At 35.8% G+C, this 22,850-nt stretch overlaps 1 protein-coding gene across 1 annotated transcript; it reads right to left on the reverse strand.

Annotated features, from left to right (window-relative positions):
• Window positions 1-1,720: 1,720 nt before the first annotated feature.
• Window positions 1,721-3,691, reverse strand: LOC131640616 (uncharacterized). Its single transcript, XM_058910997.1, has 2 exons — window positions 3,282-3,691; window positions 1,721-2,579 (listed from the first exon to the last, which is right to left on the reverse strand). The coding sequence occupies exons 1-2, from the start codon at window positions 3,689-3,691 to the stop codon at window positions 1,721-1,723; spliced, it is 1,269 nt and encodes a 422-aa protein (XP_058766980.1).
• Between the last annotated feature and the right edge of the window lie 19,159 nt (window positions 3,692-22,850).

A 22,850-nucleotide genomic window follows, 5' to 3' on the forward strand; every position in this document is an offset into this window, starting at 1 on the left:
TGAACAATAGGGTGACTCTTATACTATTAGATAGTTGCTTGTTGGTTTTGTGATGTTTCAAAGTTAGAAGCAACAAAGAATGGGCTCAATGCATAAAGTTTTGTGATTAAAGTGGTTTTTCCAAAATGACAATGGTACCTTTAGTGTAAAAATGAAATGATTTAATGGACAAACACTTAACCACTTGGATAATGCTTCAATTAATGGTGTAAAGATTAAATTATGGATATATTTAGAAGCAATATAGGCTAACAAAAAATATTTGTAGAGAAATGGTTTGAGTTTTGCAACTTGGTTGATCATGGAAAAAGTAACTTCATGGTGCCATCTTCATAAATTCATATCTCCTAGCTCACAAATGCTATGGAGGAGTTCTCATACGTTTTGGAAAGCACTAAACATCCTCTACAACTTTAATGTTTAGTGTTTTCTCAAATTCTCAAAGGAGCTTGATACAAATGGCCTCAAAGTTGGGCATAAAACATGCATTTCTTCTATGATAACAAATACAACTAATAATAAAAAAAGTTAGTATAAATGATGAAAATAATAAAAACTAAAAGAATAAAATAAAATCAAGAAGAAAATGTTTTAATTTTCTTTTTTTTTTTAATAAAAAATGGGATCAGAAATAACGAAAAACGATAAAAAACAGACTCCTAATTAATCGGAAAAAAAAGAAAATAAATATATTAAAAGAAACTACATGCAACAAATTAATTAAAAAAACTGCAAATGATCAAAATTGAATATTAAAATACCCGGTTAAATAGACACTGACTATAAAAAACGACTACGAACTGCACCGAAAAAATAAAGCGAGCACACAAACATGATCTACGTGAAATGTAGATTCACAAAGCAGACAATTAAAGGTCAAAACCCAAAATATTTTTCTTTCTAATTTTCGTACAGTGTTGAATCGTTTTTTACCGGTCTACTTGTAACATTTGCTTCTTCCGAAAGAAGTTTTTCAAAATTAAAGTTGTTGAAGTCTTACTTGCGGTCTACCATGTTACAAGAAAGATTTAATGGCTTAGTATTAATAACAATTGAGAATGATATCTTAGAGACAATACAATATGAAGACTTGGTTGATGAATTTGCTTCAAAAAGTGTTCGAATGGTAGCTCTCTTTAAATAGATAGCATGTTGATCATAATATTAACTTGAAATTGTATTTTAATATTATTATTTAAAATATAACTATTTTCAATGTTATTTATAAGGATGACTATTTTTTGATGTTATTTACAGTTTAATTACATAATACTTTTATTTAAATTATTTATATATTTTTTATTAAAGGCTCGTTTTTAAAATTAGAATAGGGTCTCCAAATTATTTGAGACGACCTTGAATCTACTCACTACAAAAAGTGTGATACATACCAAAAACAAGCAACATTTATGGTTTGTTTGGATAATAAAAGAAAATGAAAGGAAAGAAATAAAACGAAAGAATGTTAAAGGAAGGAAAAAAAATGAATAGAAAATAAAGGTAAAGTGAGATGATTTTTTAGATGTTTGGTATCAATGAAAGTAAGAATAAAGTGAAAAGAAACATAGTTTTGATTTTATTAAATGTCCAAAATATCCGTATATATATATATATATATCGGCAATGGAATTCATTCCAAGAGAGCACAAGGGGTACTCAAACCCAACTTACAAACTCACCTAGGACACCTTTAAGAAGTCGATAACAAAGGCATAGTGTATCATTCATAAAAACTACTACAATAAGTAGAAGAAAATCTATCAGAATTGATCCATTTCCAAGAGGAAAATTTGATGGAGGAAATGCATTCTTCAAAGTTCATAACCTTATCTTTAAAAATGAAAGCATTCCTAAGTAACCATAATGACCAAGAAACAGCGAACCAAATGACATGCACCACCTCTCTAACAACCTTCTTTTTAATCTTGTAAAAACTGTTTGAAAAATCCACGAAGTCGTTCACCGAAACCTGCAGGGAGCAACCCAACCAAGAATGGACAACATACCAAATCCTTAAACTAAAATTACATTCTAGAAAGATATGATTCCTAGTCTCAGAAAAGCCTTCACAAAGCGCGCAGAACTTCTCTTTTTCCGCAAGCTCGATTCCTCTAACTAATAGATTATCTCTAGTTGGAAGCCTATTAAGAATAAACCTCCAACCAAACATAAGAATATTAGGCGGAACTTTCGCTTTCCATAATTGAGTTAACATCGCCTTCATATTCGAAGAAATCCACTGAATAAAGTCCTTGTTAGCAAAAACTTTGAAACACGAATTAACTAAAAAAACCTCATAGTTCTCGTGTAACCAGCTGAAAACATCATCACCTTCAACCACTGGTACGTTAACAAATATCTGGTCTATAAACTGCTCCAAAATCTGGTTATCCACATCGCTCAAATCCCTTATCGACTCAAAATTCCAACGCCAAAAACTCTCCTCCCTATAGCCCATTTCAGCCACACTCATGGATTTATTAACGACCAAAGCGAATAGCTCCGAAAACGCTGTTTTGAATGATTGGTTACCGAACCAATTGTAGCTCAAGAAAGGTAAGATGATTCCATCTTTCAACCTGCAAGCAATATTGTTAGTAAAAGAGTTAACCGAATCCTCAACTTTGCTGTCCAGCGAGACGAGATCTCTCCACCAAATAGAATCTCCTTTATTTTTATCTCGATTGTTGCAAGACAACAATTTTATTTCTCGCGTTGAGTTTCTATTGCGCACTATCCCACTCCAAATTGCTTTATTTTCTGTTAAAATTCTCCGCCTCCATTTTGATAGCAGAGCCCTACTGAAAACCTCTCAATGTTTAATACCTAACCCTCTTTCTTCCTTCGGCTTACAAAATGCCTTCCATCTAACCCAATGGATGGATCGAGAACTTTCGATTCAATTCCACAGAAAACCACAGTGAATTCTTCTTAACTCTTTCACAACCTTGAGCAGTATTTTATAGAAGGAAAACACATAGATCGGTACATCATTCAAGACTGAATTGATCACGTCTAAAGAAAGAAACCATCCTCTCCAAGCTTCCAGCTTCCTCCTACAGTTACTTATAACGTCTTTCCACATACCGCATCTACGAGGACTATCACCCACCATCACACCATGAAATTTAAAGGACATCCTTCATATATTAAATGATAGAAAGGTTGAAGCCCCTTCAAGGTTCCACTCTCCCATGTTAATTCCGTACAAATAACTCTTGTAAAGATTAACCTTTACCCCCGACTTAAGTTCAAAACCTCTTAAAATAGACTTCAAACACCAAAGATTCTCATGACTGCCATTTCCTAGCACGATGGTGTCGTCCGCAAATTGTAAAATGCCAATGGTCCCCTTCTCGTTGACTCGAAAACCTTGAAAATCTCCTTGAGATACCGCTTTGTTCATGAGGGTTGTTAATCCTTGCATCGCCATAACAAACAAAAAAGGGGAAAGAGGATCGCCATGCCTTAATCCTCTTTCCACCGAAAAGTCTTTCGTAATACTGCCATTAACCAAAATAGACATTGAGTTGTTAAAGATACAAGCTTCCATCCACTTGCACCAAAGATTTCCGAAACCCATTATAGACAACAAAGTTCTAAGGTAATCCCAGTTTACGCCATCATACGCTTTCTTGTAATCCACCTTAACGACCAAACAACACCTTTTATCCATTTTGTCCAAATCCATTGCTTCATTAACCAAAAGAAAATTATCTAAGATATTGCGACCTAGAACGAAAGCTGTATGTTTCGGAGATATCACAGTACCATATATATTATATTTATCAACTTACTCAAAAAAATGACTAAAACAAATTCGTAAGAAATATAATGTCGTGATGATTTATGATGAAGCCATATATGATAAATCATTAAAAATAACATATTAATTTGTAAAGTAAAAAAATAAACATTAATAAGTAGGTAATTAAAGTTAAAAAAAAATAATAATGAAAGTTTTCAAAAAGTGAAGAGCACTTTTGTATTTTTATAAAATTGAACAACCAATTCATAGATTAACCATAATCAATAGATTAAACAAATCAATAGATTAACCATAATTTGAGGGCCTAAAAGTAAATTAGAATGTTATTTGTATTTAATCAAAATAAATAATTAGAAATATTTGAATCTCACATTTAATTGACTCAATATTAAAGATTACAATTAATATTTACATCCAAATCATATTGAGTATCGTGTAGCCTTCAAAAGATGATTCAAGTGGCGTTGGAAACACAAACAAAAACTCATTGTTCTTCTTCTATTCCTTGAATCAAAGCTGATTATTATTTCTTTAAACAAGCATATGGTTGGATTAGTGGTTACTCCCCTTCTATTTCCTTTCCTTCCATCTTCCACATTCTCCCATATGTTTATGTTTTTAAACATTGCGTTTTGCAGTATTAATTTTTTTGAAATGGAAAGAAATTGTTTCATGTCTCTATAATTTCATAGTGCTTATGTTTTTTAAACATTGTGTTTTGTTGTATTTGTTTCTGACCACAAGAGTATCGTCGCACATCCTTTTCGTCGCTCAGATATGCAGGTCCATCGTTGTTGCCGCCGAAGGTTTTTGTTTTTTCCTCTTTCCATTTTTTTTAATTTCTTAAGCAAGCTTTAAATTAGTGGTTTAGATTTCATTGAAAAAAATAGAGAAAACAATTATGATTATTGGTTTGCGATTTGCATAAGTGAGTTTTTGTTTCGTTTCAATTATTCATAATATATTTTGCTTATACCCAAATATAGAAGAGATGCTCCTATCATAGAGATGAAAAATGTCTAATCTCCTAGGGTATTTGTTTTGGATTTAGTGGGATGCTTATAAGAAGTTCGTGGGTCCTTGTACGAAGCCCAAGAGGAGGCTATCCGAGGGTCCTTGCATTGTAAGCCCAAGAGGAGGCTATGGGAGGGATAATCGAGGGTCCTTGCATTGTAAGCCCAAGAGGAGGCTATGGGAGGGACAAGTCGTTTGTACAAAGCCCAAGGGGAGGCATGGTATAGTTGGTTTGAGCTCTTAGAGCGATTTCACCGGGAAACCATACTCTATGTCCTAACTTAAACTAGGGAGATTCTTTGCACGAAGCCCAATAGGAGGCTATGGGGAACCTAGTGTTGTACTAAGTTGAACAAGTATATATATAACATGAACAAACACATGAACAAGTATGAACAAACATGGACAAACATGAACAAGTATGAACAATTAAATATATATATGCCAAGGTGTGTGTATACAATGGAGTTTATGAAGGAAATATACCTGTAAGGATGATCCGTTTGTATACACGGGGCTCGGGACTTATACTCGGAGAGAGGCCCACTTGAGTTTATTCAAAGCTATGTAAACAAGTATTTACAAAAGGTCTTGGGACTTATACCTACATGGAGGCCCATGGTATTTTTGGGAAGATTTAAAGAAAACCTTCATTTTTTGATTTGTTATTCGAGGTTAAAAAAATCAAACTGATCGAGGTATGTACAAAAAGGTGTATGTACAATGAAATACCTAATTTCATGTAAAGGAATGGGACTTGCACCTATGTGGAGGCCCATGTTTTATTTTATAAAACATGGTTGATTGTTTTATTAAGAGACGCGAGGTTTCGTCGTTTGAAAACTGTTTGAAAGTTTGAAAGTTTTGAAAAAAGTTTTCTGTTTAAAGAAAAACTGTACAAAGAAAAGGAAAGGGACTTACACTCTCTAATATTCGAGAGGCCCATGTTTTATAAAAAACATGGTTGATGGATATGTACACAAGGAATGGGGCTTATACTCTCTAATATTCGAGAGGCCCACTGTTTTTGAAAATCAATTGATCAACCTAAAAGATTTGATCAAGGGTTTCTTTTGAAAAGAAAACCAAAAAGAAATGGTTTATCGTTTTGAAAAACTGTGATCGTTTGTTGTTAAACGGTTCGAAATTTTGAAAGAAATCAATTTCATTAAGACAAAAGTAAATATTATACTTAGTTAATACCTAAATGATTAGGGTTTGATCACAAAATATTTACAAGTAATTAAGTTTGAAAAATCAAATGAAAAACAATATTTAAAGTATTTAAAAAAACACTTAAAAATATGTCATTTTAAACCTATTAAAAATATACCAAATAATATATATTTTTGTGATTTTTTTGAATATTCATAAAATATATGTGTTAAATAAGAAGTGTACAAAAAATGAAGTTAAAATGATAAGTTTTGATTGGTTAAATAATTAATTGAAGTTGTGTGAAAAATCAAAGAAAACAAATGATAAAAAAGAGGTTTTGGCCCCTAAGGGTGTTGAACCCATGACCTGGAGGTTGTTTCTCAAAACAAAAGCCAACCGAGCCACGGTTGTGGCTTATAACATACACGCGTCCATTTAATATATTATCAATCAATTTTCCAGATTTATGAACAAAAAACGCGCCAAGAACACCATCCCAACTGAAATTTGAAAATCTCCAAAACTGTGTTGTTTTGATCAAGTAAAGGGTCTATCTCACTCGGTTTTTCATGAGGAACATGATGGTAATCTCACAATTCATTTATTTTAGCTCTAAGGTGATCAAATTTTTGATGAACACGAAGAACCCTAAAACTGAAATTCAATGTGAAATCGTATATGTGCAAGTTATGATGCAATTGATTGAGGGTTAATGATCCTCATAGGTGCAGAAACAAGATGGTATATCAATATTTTGTTTATGATGCATGTATGTAAGATTTTGAAGTTCATAAGGCTTACCTTAAAAAACGGAAAAACTGGAGATTGAATTTCGAGCTAGAGGTGTTACAGATGCTTTGTAATGATCTGGATAGCTTCAATGATGATTATGGAACATGTCTGGATGCTTGGAGTAGACTGAATTCATCTGAGCATAGCCATGGAACCCGATCTGCAGTTGCTTGGAGTAAGGATCGAATTTGATGATGGAGGTGTTTCAGATTGTTGGTAAGTGTTTGGATCATTCACATGAAGTATATGGATGGTGTTTAGAAGGTTAGTCTGGGCAGAATTGGCTTGGTATGGATTTTGGCATGATAAGGTTCACTATATGCAAACATGGAGGTTGAAGAGTGATTCTGAGTTTTAGATGTTTTTGGGGTGTGTGAGTGGATCAAACACATCCCATATGATGTTTATGAGTTGTGGGAAACATCACTTTGCTCAGAACTTTAAAGGTTTTGAGGTTGGAATTTCTCCCTCTTTGAAAAACTATGAAACTTGCATTCTAAGAAAGGAAGAAAAAACATATAATTTGTGAGGTTTTGGTGTGATTTGAAGAGTGGAAATGACCTCTATTTATAGGCCAAGCTTTCTGAATACAAAGCCTTTGCAAGTGGATCAAAGAGTGATGATTTGGCTTAAGGGATAGAATGGAATCTTTCACATTAAATGCAAATGGTTAAAAATGACTTAACCATGGTTAATCTTCCAAGCTTCTTATCTTCTTCCATTCTGATCTTCAAATCAGAAAATATCTCTCAATTATTGCATTGATGCATCATTACTTGCATTATAGGTCATATGGTTCAAAACTTTGGCAAAATGACTTGAAATTTCAAGTGAAAATGATCACTAAATGCATAATTCAAGACCATAGCTATGCTCCATATTTTTTCATGCTCTTGGAAATTTTGGAAAGCTCATGTTATGTACTTCAAAACCCTAGTTGAAAGTTTCTTCAAGACCTTTAAGGAAATGGGTGAAAATGATCCATGAACTTTGAAAAACACTTAGAAATTTTTCTAAGTATGAAAATCAAACTTTTGACTTTTTGATTCTTGATTGATTTTCTTGATTTTTCTTGATCAAATGACTTCATATATCATATATTGATGATTTGAAACTTCAAAAGTCATGGTTGACCAAAATTTCCAAAAAGTCAATGGTGATCTTGTACAGTTGACTTTTTCAGACGAATCGCGTTTCTGGAGATTTCTAATGAATCAAGCTATCCTCACCAAATGAATGGTATGAATGGATCACATTGATTTATTGGAGGACCTTGAGCCATTGTTTAAGTTGTGGAACCATGTTCTGATTAAAAAGTTAGTGGTTCAGGGGAATTAGGTCAAAAACCCTAATTGTCGACCTGATGAAATTGATGACTGTGGATCTTGAATTGAGATACAATTTCCATTGGATAGTGCCATAGGGATTATTTGAATATGATTGAAACCTTTTAGTGATCCCCTGGAGCTTTTTAGGGTTTCCCAAATGTGATCCCTGATTTCAATCCCTGATAGTTCAAAACCCTAATCTGATGATTTGAAATTTCACTGTTGATCAATCCTTGTGTAGGAGATGTCTTGAGCCAATAGATTAGTTCAAAAATGATGTAATTGGGGTCTTGAGATCATGTCCCAAGTCATTAGGTCAAATCCTGAGTAAAAGTCAGGAGTATCCTATCTTCAGTCAAAACCCTAATCTGGTTGATTCAGAGCCTTTGGGTTTGTTGAAATGAATCTTTGAGGACCAAATGTTGATTGTTGATGAAGATGATTCATTTGATATGAAGGGAGAACAAAACCCTAATTGATTGTTACTTGTACTGATGAGTGATTTCTTGATTAAACCCTGCTAAGTCACAAGTAGCAAACACAAGCTATGCAATTTGTTAGAGATGCAAATGATGCATATGAAATGATATGAGGTGGTATCTTAGGTCAAAAATTGGGGTATGACAGACGTTATCAATCTTGATCGCAAACCCTCGACGCAAAAATGATTGTGTGTAGTTGTGTCGGAGATGAGAAGAAGAACGAAGATGAGAAGCCTTTGTGTCTCTTTCAGTTGTAAAGTGTTCAGCACTTCAATAATTGACAGCAAACAATATATATGGGAGCTGGTGTGTTGATGCAGAGCAAACATACAATTTTGGCATTTTTGTGAAGGTAGGTTGACCTGTTTTACTGATTAGGTCGACCTAACAGAAGCAGATTTAGTTGAGTTGAAATTGTACCCAGTTAGGTTGACCTGTTGAAGGTTTAGGTCGACCTAAAGTCAGTTGTTGCCAGTTAGGTCGACCTGTTGAAGGTTTAGGTCGACCTAAAGTCAGTTAAAATGCGTTTTTAGGACTTTTCTTCAGTTTAGGTCGACCTAGGAGTGTGGGTATGTCGACCTAACAGTGACATGTGTAAATTCCTTCAGTTTAGGTCGACCTAGGAAGGTGAGTGGGTCGACCTAACAGTGGCATGTTTGTATCTTATTTGTTTTCCTTAATTTGAGTCGACCAAATGATGTACTGGGTCGGCCTAGTTGATGCAAAACCATATGTTGAGTAATTTGAGCTTTATAGGTTGACCTTGACACAGGGTAGGTCGACCTACATTGTCTTAGATAGCCAAAACTTGATTTTCCTTGAGTCATCCACTTGTGCTTTTGTGTTTGCTCACTTATGATGTTTGCCATGAATCGAAAACTCCTTGGTGAGTATAGGCTTGTACTTACATACTCCCCCTTTTTGATGATGGCAAACATTTGATTAAATGACGAAAGCTCCCCCGGTCTTGTATGCGTAAGCTCCCCGTACTCTCAACTCATCTCCCCCTTTGACAACATCAAAAGAAAGAAACCAGGAGAATAGTAGAAGAGAATAACAAAATAATCTAAACAAAACAATGTCTTACATAACACAATAGTAAAGAAATAGAGCATAATATCCAAACATATTTAAAGGTACAAACCAATCTTAAGTTCAAGCAATAAAAGACATAATAACATGACAGAAATGAGATGCAATGCAATGAAATGAACTAATGCAATGAAATGACATAATAACTTTGTTGAAGAAAGTCAACAGACGTCTTGCATAATCTCTGTAAGGAATCAAGCCAGGGTGGTAAGTTTCCCACTTGTCTTTGATTTGGTTGATCACAAGGGCTGAATCTCCATATATGTCGAGGATCTTGATCCTTAAGTCAATGGCTTCTTCGAGACCCATGATACAAGCTTCATATTCTGCGATGTTGTTGGTGCAATCTGTCATACCCCAAAATTTGCCCACACTTTTTAGTGACAAAAATTTTCAAACTTATTTTCAAAATTGGATTTTATAAAATCTTGGGTTCATTTACATCCTGAATTTTATAAATATTCGATTCAAATTCTATTTTAAAATATAGTAGTTTACTCTTAAAATTGCTTATATTTTAATAAATAGAAAATGCTGGCCGATACTTCATACACTTTCAATTGGCTTTTTATTTCAAATAAATAATATAGCTCAGTTGGTTAGGAAGTAAGGCTTACATACAAAAGGTCACAGGTTCAATTCCCGCTTGGTGCATTTCCATCTTTTTAAACTTTTTTTTAATCTTTTTTGCACCTGGACACAAGTACGACCAGGTTCTTAATGTCTTGGATCAAGAAGGTCCATGGGCCTTTGAGTTGGATCATTTCCTTTTTAGGAGTGGTTTTAACCTAATTCTCAGTCTATAAATAGAGCACTCCACACTCTTCCTTTCTCACTAACAATTTTCTAACCATTCTCACAACTTCTAAATTCTCTCATTCACAGTTTTTACAAAGTTTTTTATACACTTTTTTTAAATCTCTATTTTTTGGCCGATGATTTTCATATGAGGCCCCCTTGTATTTTTAAGTTTGTTTTAATCATATGCTGATAAATGATAAATCTGATGATTAGTTTTTTTATATATATTTTAATTCTTATTATATTATTATACGCTAACTTTCTTACTAAATTCATATACATTAGTATTATTAATTTTTGCACTAAGAAACTCACATTATCCATCATTCTTTTTCATATCTTATTCACAGCATACATGAATCCCATATTGCTAATTAGACTCTCTTTTACTGTAACATGAAATTTTTCACGTGAGCCACGAACACCACTTTTACACTACTTTTACTTTATCTTCTAACATAACAAAACCCAAATACATCAGCATGTTTTATTACATCTCTAACCTAATATTTCAATTCATAATAGAAATCATTCAAAGTTAAATTGTACAAAGCTATAATTTTTTTTCACCAATGCAATTTGTATGGTTTTTATTGCAGACGATGAAGAAGAACATTTGAAAACAGAATACTAAATTCTAACACTCTTCATCTCACAACCCCCTTTCTTCTAAGAGGCTCACATACATGATTAAATCCAAACCATGAATTAGAATAATGTTTGTTCTTCTTTGTTTTGTTTTGAATCCAGATAGGTAAAACTCAGCAGCCTCCTCGTTACCGCAAACAACGCATCACACTTTCCGATCGAGAAGCCCAGCGAACCTCTTCCGATCGAGACCGTTTCACTCGCAACAACTTCAATCCGTTTTCAATCATCTTCGTCAGTTCAAAATCAATCAACAACATCAACAATACCTTCATCACATTATCATCGCAGCACCATGTTCAGAACCACGACAACCCTCGGATCGATAACGCCATCGAGGATCTTCATCAGCTTTAGACGTTAATCGATTCACCCTACATCTGCAACAAACATTCAGCAGCCCCGATCGGTAACCACTTCCGCCCAATTTTGATTTGAAGAGTGATGTTAGTGTTTTTTTTGTTTCTTGTGTTTCAATTTCAGGTTTTGTCTTAACACTTGCTTCATTGAGGAAGTATTTGAATAAGAAGATGGAATGCAAGGCAATTCTGTGAATAAAAGGAGTCAAGAGACTGAGAGAGTATTGAGACATGAAGGAGATTCATTGTTGAGTGTGAAAAAGCAAAAAAGCAGATAGAGAGATTGAAAGCTGAGGCTGAGAAATACGTTGAGAGAGAGGCGGATATTTTTGGTCCTTTAGGGTTTACTTCAATTTCTTTGGGCCTTGCTACTGGTTGGAGCCCATTTCGTTTTTACATCCATCACTACCCAGCCAAATACTGCACCCCTGGCCGATGGTTCTTTTTATTTATTTTTCTTATTTAGTTTTTACTAACTTACACTAATTGTTTTTTTTAATAAAATAAACCAAATAAAAATCACAAAAATAAAATCAACTAGGATTAGAATTAAAATTAGCTAATTTAATTTAGTATAAGTAGGATCTCAATTTATTTAATTAGGAATTTTTTTTAGTTAAAGCATATTTAATCTTTTAATTAATTTAGAATTAGGATCAAATTAAAGTTAATAGTTTTTTTAGACTTAGGCTTTCTCATTTATTTTTCAAGATCAATTTCTCCCGATTTCTGTTCTAATCTCTAAAAACCCTTGTATGGCGCATGTTTGATTTATTTTATGTTTTTTTAGACATTAGAATGTATATAGGTCAAAGAATGTAAATATCATAGTGAACTTATTTACTTTCCCGCACTTTTAATTTCCGTATTTTTTATATATTTTGTTTAGATGTATGATAATTAGGGTGTGTATGGCAAGATAAATGAAACGATAGATCACATAAAAATACAAGATAAACTATAAATCAAATCCAACACACATGCACGCACTCACCCTTAGGGTACGCCCCTCTTGGTTGCCTTCGATTATAAGGTCGTGTCCCTCGAATGTAGAGTTACCAATTAGAAAAGTCCCTCGATTAAGAATCATTGTAAAGATCATAAGCCCCTCGATGACCCACGATGTTGCCTCGATAATATGATCTAGTCCCTCGAGTGGTTGCCTACGAAACAATGATTGTCCCTTCGAATATTGCTAAAGGTACCTTTACATGTTGCCTTCAAAACGACCTCGATGACCCTTCGATGACCCGCACGTCCAATATAAACAAGGATTTCCTACTCCTATATAGTATGGATAATCCTAGGAATTTTAAAAGGTATAGAAAAAGACCAACTATTTAAGGTAGTGCTCTTAATATGCCTAGCTCAATAAAAAACATCTTTTCAAAAACTCTTTCGAAAAACTAAGGCTACGCATTTACGCTAAAGTCCTTATGTCCCTTTTCAATTCAAAACAAACAAAACAAACATGAGCTAAGTAAATTAAGAGCCCGTAGATAACTACGGATGAAAAGGGTGCTTGCACCTTCCCTTTTCATAATTTACCCCCCGAGCCCGCTTTCTTTCAAAAGGGTCTTTTTCTGTACTTTTTGCCCTTCCTAACATTGGACAAAATAAAAGTCGGTGGCGACTCATGCTCACCGCAACATTGTTGCATATAAAAATAAAAGTCAGTTCACCGAGTTACAGAACTGGCGACTCTGCTGGGGAGTCTTTAAGAGGGGTTTACCTTAGGGCTTAGTTCATGATAATGTTTTTAATTGTTTGTTTGTATGCTTTATTCTTAAAGGTTGTTTGGGATTGTTCTGTGTGAAAGATCCTACACTCGGATCTGAGTACCTTAGGTAAATGGCATGAGATCAAGGAGACTGCACAGCGTATACTGATGTGGTTGATCTGATGGCCATCGTTAGTGTGACACATTGGTTTGTCCTGGTGTTCCTTGGGATCCGACCTGAGGAAATGCTTGGCTGCCGCGTGGTGTCATTAAGCACTAATTCGCCCCTAGAACCTTAGTTGAACTAAACTTCGGCCTTTTAGAAAGTAGCGAGATGGCTGGCTTTGGTTCCGACTGAAGTTGGTTGATACTCGAAGCTACGCTCATATGGACTGGACTTTCGGGACCTTTTCGGTTGGTGATTCGATCGCCGAACTGAAATAAGCGCCTTCGAGAAAGGTCAATGATATGAGCTCCCTAGAACCCAATCTTTATCTAGGACAGGTTGAACCAACTAAACTTCAGTGGGAGGGTACTTACCTTTGAACTTCATGCAAGCCTTTAAACCTAAGGCTACTTGTGTGACTTGTTTGTATTCATTATCTAACCGTTGGTTTTCTTGCAAGGTTTGTTTATACCCTAATCGTTTGGTTTCCTTGCAGGATTTGTTCATACCCTAACAGGTTTTGTGTGTAGGACTTACTTGTCCATATTACCTTATGCTTTTACCTAACATGCTGACTAACCTTTTTCAAGGATCTTAGGGATTCATAACACATACTTTCCAGGTACTATGGAAGGACTATCAAGAGCCTAAATTTATATCAAGGGGCAAGAGGATTTATTTTCCTCTAGGCAGATGCCTTCAAACTCAAGGGTACAATTCCTATCAAGGGGCAGGAGGATTTATTTTCCTCTAGCCACATGCCTTCAAACTCAAGGGTAAAATTCCTATCAAGGGGCAAGAGGATTTATTTTCCTCTAGCCAAATGTCTTCAAACTCAAGGGTACAGTTCTTATCAAGGGGCAAGAGGATTTATTTTCCTTTAGCCACATGCTCTTAAGCTCAAAAGTACCATACCCTGAATCAGAGGCTATGACCCACTGGATATGGTGAGCCTGATTCTTAAAGAAGGACGTTCAGAGATGGAAGTCGTAGTTCTTCAACAAAGCTGCAACTACATTTCAATGTTGCAAATTGGGTTCCAAAAAGATCCTTGAAAACATTGCATATGCATTTGCATTCAAATCATTGCATAACAGGTTCCCAGACAACGAGCTTCTCATTTTCTGCCTCAAATCCCTAAAGCTTGATACTTACAACTCCTTTGTGGCTTCGTCAGAATCTTCTTCTTAGAAGTAATCTGTAGTTCAGATACGAACGCTGGGTTTGGTTTCCTCTCTAGGGCACTTGGTCAGTCGATTGATAATTGCCAACCAGTCCGAGATAAGGTACAAGACTTGATTGATGCAAAGGCTATCATATTCACACCTGCAGGCCAGATTTGAAGTTCTCCTTCGACTCAATGGACCTTCTGAAGCAATAAGTCCATACGGAGAAAATCTCCTCAATGTTGGCAATTCGTAATTTCTCATGCATTTTCATGCGTAATCTTTCTTGTTCTTGTTAATACTGTCTATATGCAATACTTGTTTGTTTTTGAACTATAATAACGATGCATTGGATGTTTTTGTCTTGTAAAAATTCATTCGCTCTCGCTCTAATATGTTCTTATTTGCTTGCGATACCAAGCTCTCTGTGATAAAGCATGATGACTCTGAAGGGAGAATGACGAACACATAATACCAATAATCTCAAATGGTGCGCTTTCGAGTAAAACCCTGTTGATGATGTACAGGCATTGTTTCAAATCCCCAAACACTGGAGATATAAGGAAGTTAATCCCTTGTTCAACCCCTTTGAGCCTTGAAGTAGGAGTTTCTTTTCTATACGAAGAACCCTCACATTTAACCCAGGGGCAGGGTAGTATTCAGTTAATTTGATTGAGCATTCAAAATTCATCAGGAGCACGTATCCAAGGATACAACAATGGCTACCTTTCAAAATATTGAGGAAAAGTCAATACCAGAATGGTCATCCCTCGTCAATCAAAAAATGAGGCAGTCACAATATTTCCAATCAATCGAAGATGTCTCAGGGTCACATGATTTGTGCAAAAAAAAAAAAAAAAAAGAGAAAAGAATGAAAAAAAGAAGAAAAGAAAAGAAAGTTTGCTGAGTCAACAACTCGAAACAAGTGACTTAGGCAAAAGTTAGGGCATCCCGCTGGACGTCAAACCCGGAGTTCAAAAGAATTTGTCCAGGCAAAAGTTAGGGAAACAAAAAAGATCCTCAACAAAAGGGAAAAGTCGTGTGACCATAAATTCAAGATCATGTGATCAGACACCAAGAACAAGATGTATAGTGATCGCATGACCAAACACCTCATTGATTCCTCAATCATCTCAAACTCCTCTTGAAGAATGAACGCTCACATCGAGTTAACTGAGCTTAGGTTGGAGAACATCACGAAGGGGGTGGGCACCAATAAAATTTCGAGCCTAAAAATCCTTTCTTCTAAAAACCGTGAACCTGGCCACGTTACAACCTTTAAAAGTCCTAATTGAGGCAGGGTTAATTCGAAAGCATACTGTAACGATAATACGGTAAACTGACTCCTAGGAGTTTTGCTAAACACTTGAGTTGGTATTGCGCCACCTTTCATAAAAAAAATCGATGTTTTGACATCCTTTCAAAAAAAAAAAAAAAACTTCTTTAAACTTCAAGACAAACATGAACTTTGCATTAAAATTTTATTTCTCATACTAAACATTCTTTGCATATGAACAAGTACTTGACACCAGGAAAGCTTCCATCATGAACTGCAGATGAAAAAATTTTCCTCTCAAGGGACAAGTTGTCTTCAGAACTCCGTTGAGTTCGAGCGAGAATATCTCAAATACTGATCACCCTCAGGGGCACAAAAAAAGTTGAATACCCTTTTGAGTAAGAGTTCACATATCTGGGGCAATCAAGTCAAGACTCGAAGACTCTCTCAGAAGCGTTGATCAATCAGGGGCATCGTTCCTAAACTCATGATACTGGGGCAGGTAGCACAAATCTCAGGAAGCCCTCCCGACGCTTTAGTAATGCTCCGAAAAGCAGAAAGATTTCCCATGACTGACTCAGTTGGCTAAAACGCCAATGTGTACAAGGGGCACGACATATAATTGTCCAATTCATCTGGGGCGGTCAAGTCGAGATTCAAATAATCTCTCAAAGGCGCTGAAGAGCTAGGGATTTAATTTCCCCGCCAAACACTGATACAATTTACTGTCATCATTAACAACATTTTCATTCATACATCATACATCTCATGGCACATGCATAACAGTCTCATTCATTTCAAAAAACATACAATACATACATCATGACATTGCATAAAACCAACTTTATCTTTCGGGTTGACCAATCGGTCAGGCAACTATCGTCAACAAAATTAAATGCAGCCTAAAGTATGGCTCTTTCAGATATGGTCTAATGAATGACTCGTTCTGATGTCCTACTTCCAGATATGGTCTAATGTACGACCCGTTCTGGTATTCCTCTTCAGATATGGTTTAATGAATAACTCGTTCTGATGTCCTACTTCCAGATATGGTCTAATGTACGACCCGTTCTGGTATTCCTCTTCAGATATGGTTTAATGAATAACTCGTTCTGATGTCCTACTTCCAGGTATGGTCTAATGTACGACCCGTTCTGGTATTCCTCTTCAGATATGGTTTAATGAATAACTCGTTCTGATGTCCTACTTCCAGATATGGTCTAATGTACGACCCGTTCTGGTATTCCTCTTCAGATATGGTTTAATGAATAACTCGTTCTGATGTCCTACTTCCAGATATGGTCTAATGTACGACCCGTTCTGGTATTCCTCTTCAGATATGGTTTAATGAATAACTCGTTCTGATGTCCTACTTCCAGATATGGTCTAATGTACGACCCGTTCTGGTATTCCTCTTCAGATATGGTTTAATGAATAACTCGTTCTGATGTCCTACTTCCAGATATGGTCTAATGTACGACCCGTTCTGGTATTCCTCTTCAGATATGGTTTAATGAATAACTCGTTCTGATGTCCTACTTCCAGATATGGTCTAATGTACGACCCGTTCTGGTATTCCTCTTCAGATATGGTTTAATGAATAACTCGTTCTGATGTCCTACTTCCAGATATGGTCTAATGTACGACCCGTTCTGGTATTCCTCTTCAGATATGGTTTAATGAATAACTCGTTCTGATGTCCTACTTCCAGATATGGTCTAATGTACGACCCGTTCTGGTATTCCTCTTCAGATATGGTTTAATGAATAACTCGTTCTGATGTCCTACGCCAGAAATGTTCCAGAAGCTTGAACCCCGGATAATCTGAGATCTACGACAGAAATGTTTCGGAAGCTCGAACCCCGAAAATCTATGAATCTCTATCCGAGATATACGTTTGGAAGCTTGAACCCCAAACATTCTGAAGATCTATCATATACACACGCTGGGAAACATGACCCCCCCACTCAGCTAGATGGCATCTCTAAGCCCATCTCCGTTAAAAGTCCCTGCATCTGCAAGGGCAAATTTCTTGGTATTCTAGTGTTCAATCCTCTTCTACCTTCAGATCACGATTGGCAGACGTGCCAATCTACCTCTTCAGGTTTAAGAAGATTGAACAGGGGCAGCTGTCATACCCCAAAATTTGCCCACACTTTTTAGTGACAAAAATTTTCAAACTTATTTTCAAAATTGGATTTTATAAAATCTTGGGTTCATTTACATCCTGAATTTTATAAATATTCGATTCAAATTCTATTTTAAAATATAGTAGTTTACTCTTAAAATTGCTTATATTTTAATAAATAGAAAATGCTGGCCGATACTTCATACACTTTCAATTGGCTTTTTATTTCAAATAAATAATATAGCTCAGTTGGTTAGGAAGTAAGGCTTACATACAAAAGGTCACGGGTTCAATTCCCGCTTGGTGCATTTCCATCTTTTTAAACTTTTTTTTAATCTTTTTTGCACCTGGACACAAGTACGACCAGGTTCTTAATGTCTTGGATCAAGAAGGTCCATGGGCCTTTGGGTTGGATCATTTCCTTTTTAGGAGTGGTTTTAACCTAATTCTCAGTCTATAAATAGAGCACTCCACACTCTTCCTTTCTCACTAACAATTTTCTAACCATTCTCACAACTTCTAAATTCTCTCATTCACAGTTTTTACAAAGTTTTTTATACACTTTTTTTAAATCTCTATTTTTTGGCCGATGATTTTCATATGAGGCCCCCTTGTATTTTTAAGTTTGTTTTAATCATATGCTGATAAATGATAAATCTGATGATTAGTTTTTTTATATATATTTTAATTCTTATTATATTATTATACGCTAACTTTCTTACTAAATTCATATACATTAGTATTATTAATTTTTGCACTAAGAAACTCACATTATCCATCATTCTTTTTCATATCTTATTCACAGCATACATGAATCCCATATTGCTAATTAGACTCTCTTTTACTGTAACATGAAATTTTTCACGTGAGCCACGAACACCACTTTTACACTACTTTTACTTTATCTTCTAACATAACAAAACCCAAATACATCAGCATGTTTTATTACATCTCTAACCTAATATTTCAATTCATAATAGAAATCATTCAAAGTTAAATTGTACAAAGCTATAATTTTTTTTCACCAATGCAATTTGTATGGTTTTTATTGCAGACGATGAAGAAGAACATTTGAAAACAGAATACTAAATTCTAACACTCTTCATCTCACAACCCCCTTTCTTCTAAGAGGCTCACATACATGATTAAATCCAAACCATGAATTAGAATAATGTTTGTTCTTCTTTGTTTTGTTTTGAATCCAGATAGGTAAAACTCAGCAGCCTCCTCGTTACCGCAAACAACGCATCACACTTTCCGATCGAGAAGCCCAGCGAACCTCTTCCGATCGAGACCGTTTCACTCGCAACAACTTCAATCCGTTTTCAATCATCTTCGTCAGTTCAAAATCAATCAACAACATCAACAATACCTTCATCACATTATCATCGCAGCACCATGTTCAGAACCACGACAACCCTCGGATCGATAACGCCATCGAGGATCTTCATCAGCTTTAGACGTTAATCGATTCACCCTACATCTGCAACAAACATTCAGCAGCCCCGATCGGTAACCACTTCCGCCCAATTTTGATTTGAAGAGTGATGTTAGTGTTTTTTTTGTTTCTTGTGTTTCAATTTCAGGTTTTGTCTTAACACTTGCTTCATTGAGGAAGTATTTGAATAAGAAGATGGAATGCAAGGCAATTCTGTGAATAAAAGGAGTCAAGAGACTGAGAGAGTATTGAGACATGAAGGAGATTCATTGTTGAGTGTGAAAAAGCAAAAAAGCAGATAGAGAGATTGAAAGCTGAGGCTGAGAAATACGTTGAGAGAGAGGCGGATATTTTTGGTCCTTTAGGGTTTACTTCAATTTCTTTGGGCCTTGCTACTGGTTGGAGCCCATTTCGTTTTTACATCCATCACTACCCAGCCAAATACTGCACCCCTGGCCGATGGTTCTTTTTATTTATTTTTCTTATTTAGTTTTTACTAACTTACACTAATTGTTTTTTTTAATAAAATAAACCAAATAAAAATCACAAAAATAAAATCAACTAGGATTAGAATTAAAATTAGCTAATTTAATTTAGTATAAGTAGGATCTCAATTTATTTAATTAGGAATTTTTTTTAGTTAAAGCATATTTAATCTTTTAATTAATTTAGAATTAGGATCAAATTAAAGTTAATAGTTTTTTTAGACTTAGGCTTTCTCATTTATTTTTCAAGATCAATTTCTCCCGATTTCTGTTCTCATCTCTAAAAACCCTTGTATGGCGCATGTTTGATTTATTTTATGTTTTTTTAGACATTAGAATGTATATAGGTCAAAGAATGTAAATATCATAGTGAACTTATTTACTTTCCCGCACTTTTAATTTCCGTATTTTTTATATATTTTGTTTAGATGTATGATAATTAGGGTGTGTATGGCAAGATAAATGAAACGATAGATCACATAAAAATACAAGATAAACTATAAATCAAATCCAACACACATGCACGCACTCACCCTTAGGGTACGCCCCTCTTGGTTGCCTTCGATTATAAGGTCGTGTCCCTCGAATGTAGAGTTACCAATTAGCAAAGTCCCTCGATTAAGAATCATTGTAAAGATCATAAGCCCCTCGATGACCCACGATGTTGCCTCGATAATATGATCTAGTCCCTCGAGTGGTTGCCTACGAAACAATGATTGTCCCTTCGAATATTGCTAAAGGTACCTTTACCTGTTGCCTTCAAAACGACCTCGATGACCCTTCGATGACCCGCACGTCCAATATAAACAAGGATTTCCTACTCCTATATAGTATGGATAATCCTAGGAATTTTAAAAGGTATAGAAAAAGACCAACTATTTAAGGTAGTGCTCTTAATATGCCTAGCTCAATAAAAAACATCTTTTCAAAAACTCTTTCGAAAAACTAAGGCTACGCATTTACGCTAAAGTCCTTATGTCCCTTTTCAATTCAAAACAAACAAAACAAACATGAGCTAAGTAAATTAAGAGCCCGTAGATAACTACGGATGAAAAGGGTGCTTGCACCTTCCCTTTTCATAATTTACCCCCCGAGCCCGCTTTCTTTCAAAAGGGTCTTTTTCTGTACTTTTTGCCCTTCCTAACATTGGACAAAATAAAAGTCGGTGGCGACTCATGCTCACCGCAACATTGTTGCATATAAAAATAAAAGTCAGTTCACCGAGTTACACAATCAAATAGCAATCTGGCAGAGAACGGGATATGAGTACCCTTGGGAGTGATGATGACTGCCCCAATTCCATTGCCAAAAGCATTAACTGCTCCATCAAAAATTAGGCCCCATCTTGATCCAGGATCAGGACCTTCTTCTGGTAATGGTTCGTCATAATCTTTCATCTTCAAGTACATGACATCTTCATCAAGAAAGTCAAACTTGAGAGATTGATATTCATTAATTGGTTGATGCGCCAAGTGATCGGCGAGAATGCTTCCTTTGACTGCTTTTTGAGCACGGTATTCAATGTCATATTCGGATAACAGCATTTGCCATCGGGCAATCCTTCTTGTTAAGGCAGGCTTTTCAAAGACGTACTTGATCGGATCCATTTTAGAGATTAACCAAGTAGTATTGTTGATCATGTATTGGCGGAGACGTTTGGAAGCCCAGGCCAAAGCACAGCATGTTTTTTCGAGCATGGAGTAACGAGACTCACAATCTTTGAATTTCTTACTTATGTAATAGATGGCATGCTCCTTCTTACCGGTTTCATCTTGCTGTCCAAGCATACAACCCATGGATTCTTCCAACACAGTAAGGTACATGATTAGTGGTCTTCCTTCAACCGGAGGAGTCAATATTGGTGGTTCTAACAAGTACTCTTTGATACTGTCGAACGCTTTCTGGCAATCTTCAGTCCATACAACCCCTTGATCTTTACGGAGAAGCTTGAAAATTGGCCCACAAGTAGCAGTCATTTGAGAGATAAATCTGGAGATATAGTTCAATCGTCCGAGAAATCCTCTTACTTGCTTTTCAGTTTTTGGTGCAGGCATCTCTTGAATAGCTCTGACTTTGTCGGGATCTACTTCAATACCTCTTTGGCTGACAATGAAACCCAAGAGTTTTCCAGATCTAACCCCAAAAGTACATTTGTTAGGATTCAAGCGAAGCTGATATTTCCTTAGTTGATGAAACAACTTCAAAAGGTATTTAATATGTTCTTCTTCTGTGCTGGACTTGGCTGTCATGTCGTCCACATAAACTTCAATTTCTTTATGCATCATGTCATGAAAGAGAGTAGTCATCGCCCTTTGATAAGTGGCGCTTGCATTCTTTAATCCAAACGACATCACTTTGTAGCAAAAAGTACCCCATGGGGTGATGAAAGATGTCTTCTCCATGTCTTCAGGAGCCATCTTGATCTGATTATAACCGGAGAACCCGTCCATGAAGGAAAAGACGTTGAACTTAGCAGTGTTATCAACCAGCATGTCGATATGTGGTAATGGAAAGTTATCTTTTGGACTGGCTTTGTTCAAGTCACGGTAGTCAACACACATTCTGACTTTTCCATCTTTCTTTGGAACTGGCACTATGTTGGCCAACCATTGAGGATACTCTGAGGTGACTAGAAAACCTGCGTCGACCTGTTTTTGAACTTCCACTTTGATCTTGTTAGCCATATCAGGGTGAGTCCTTCGCAATTTCTGCTTAACTGGTGGACATTCTGGCTTCAATGGCAAGAAATGCTGAACAATATTGGTATCCAACCCAGGCATGTCTTGGTAGGACCAGGCAAACACGTCAACATATTCTTTGAGAAGGTCTGTCAACTTACTCTTGATATCAGCATCAAGTAGCGATCCAATGGTCACTTCTTTTTTGTCTTCTTCAGAACCCAAGCTGATCTTTTCTAAAGGCTCTTTGTGAGGCAGAATGGCTCTTTCCTCGTGCTTAAGTAATCGAGAGATCTCGTCCGGGATCTCCTCTTCTTCCTCTTCTTCGGCTTCGAACACAGGAAACTCAA

The sequence above is a fragment of the Vicia villosa genome, unplaced genomic scaffold, assembly GCF_029867415.1.
Source record: "Vicia villosa cultivar HV-30 ecotype Madison, WI unplaced genomic scaffold, Vvil1.0 ctg.003239F_1_1, whole genome shotgun sequence".
NCBI lineage: Eukaryota > Viridiplantae > Streptophyta > Magnoliopsida > Fabales > Fabaceae > Vicia > Vicia villosa.

Excerpts from the sequence above, each read along its gene's own strand:
- LOC131640616 (XM_058910997.1), bottom strand. The coding sequence starts at position 3,691 with ATGGATTTGGACAAAATGGATAAAAGGTGTTGTTTGGTCGTTAAGGTG. Across the intron at positions 2,580-3,281 it reads GGCAGTCATGAGAATCTTTG|GTTGAAAGATGGAATCATCT; the intron begins GTGTTTGAAGTC and ends TATTGCTTGCAG.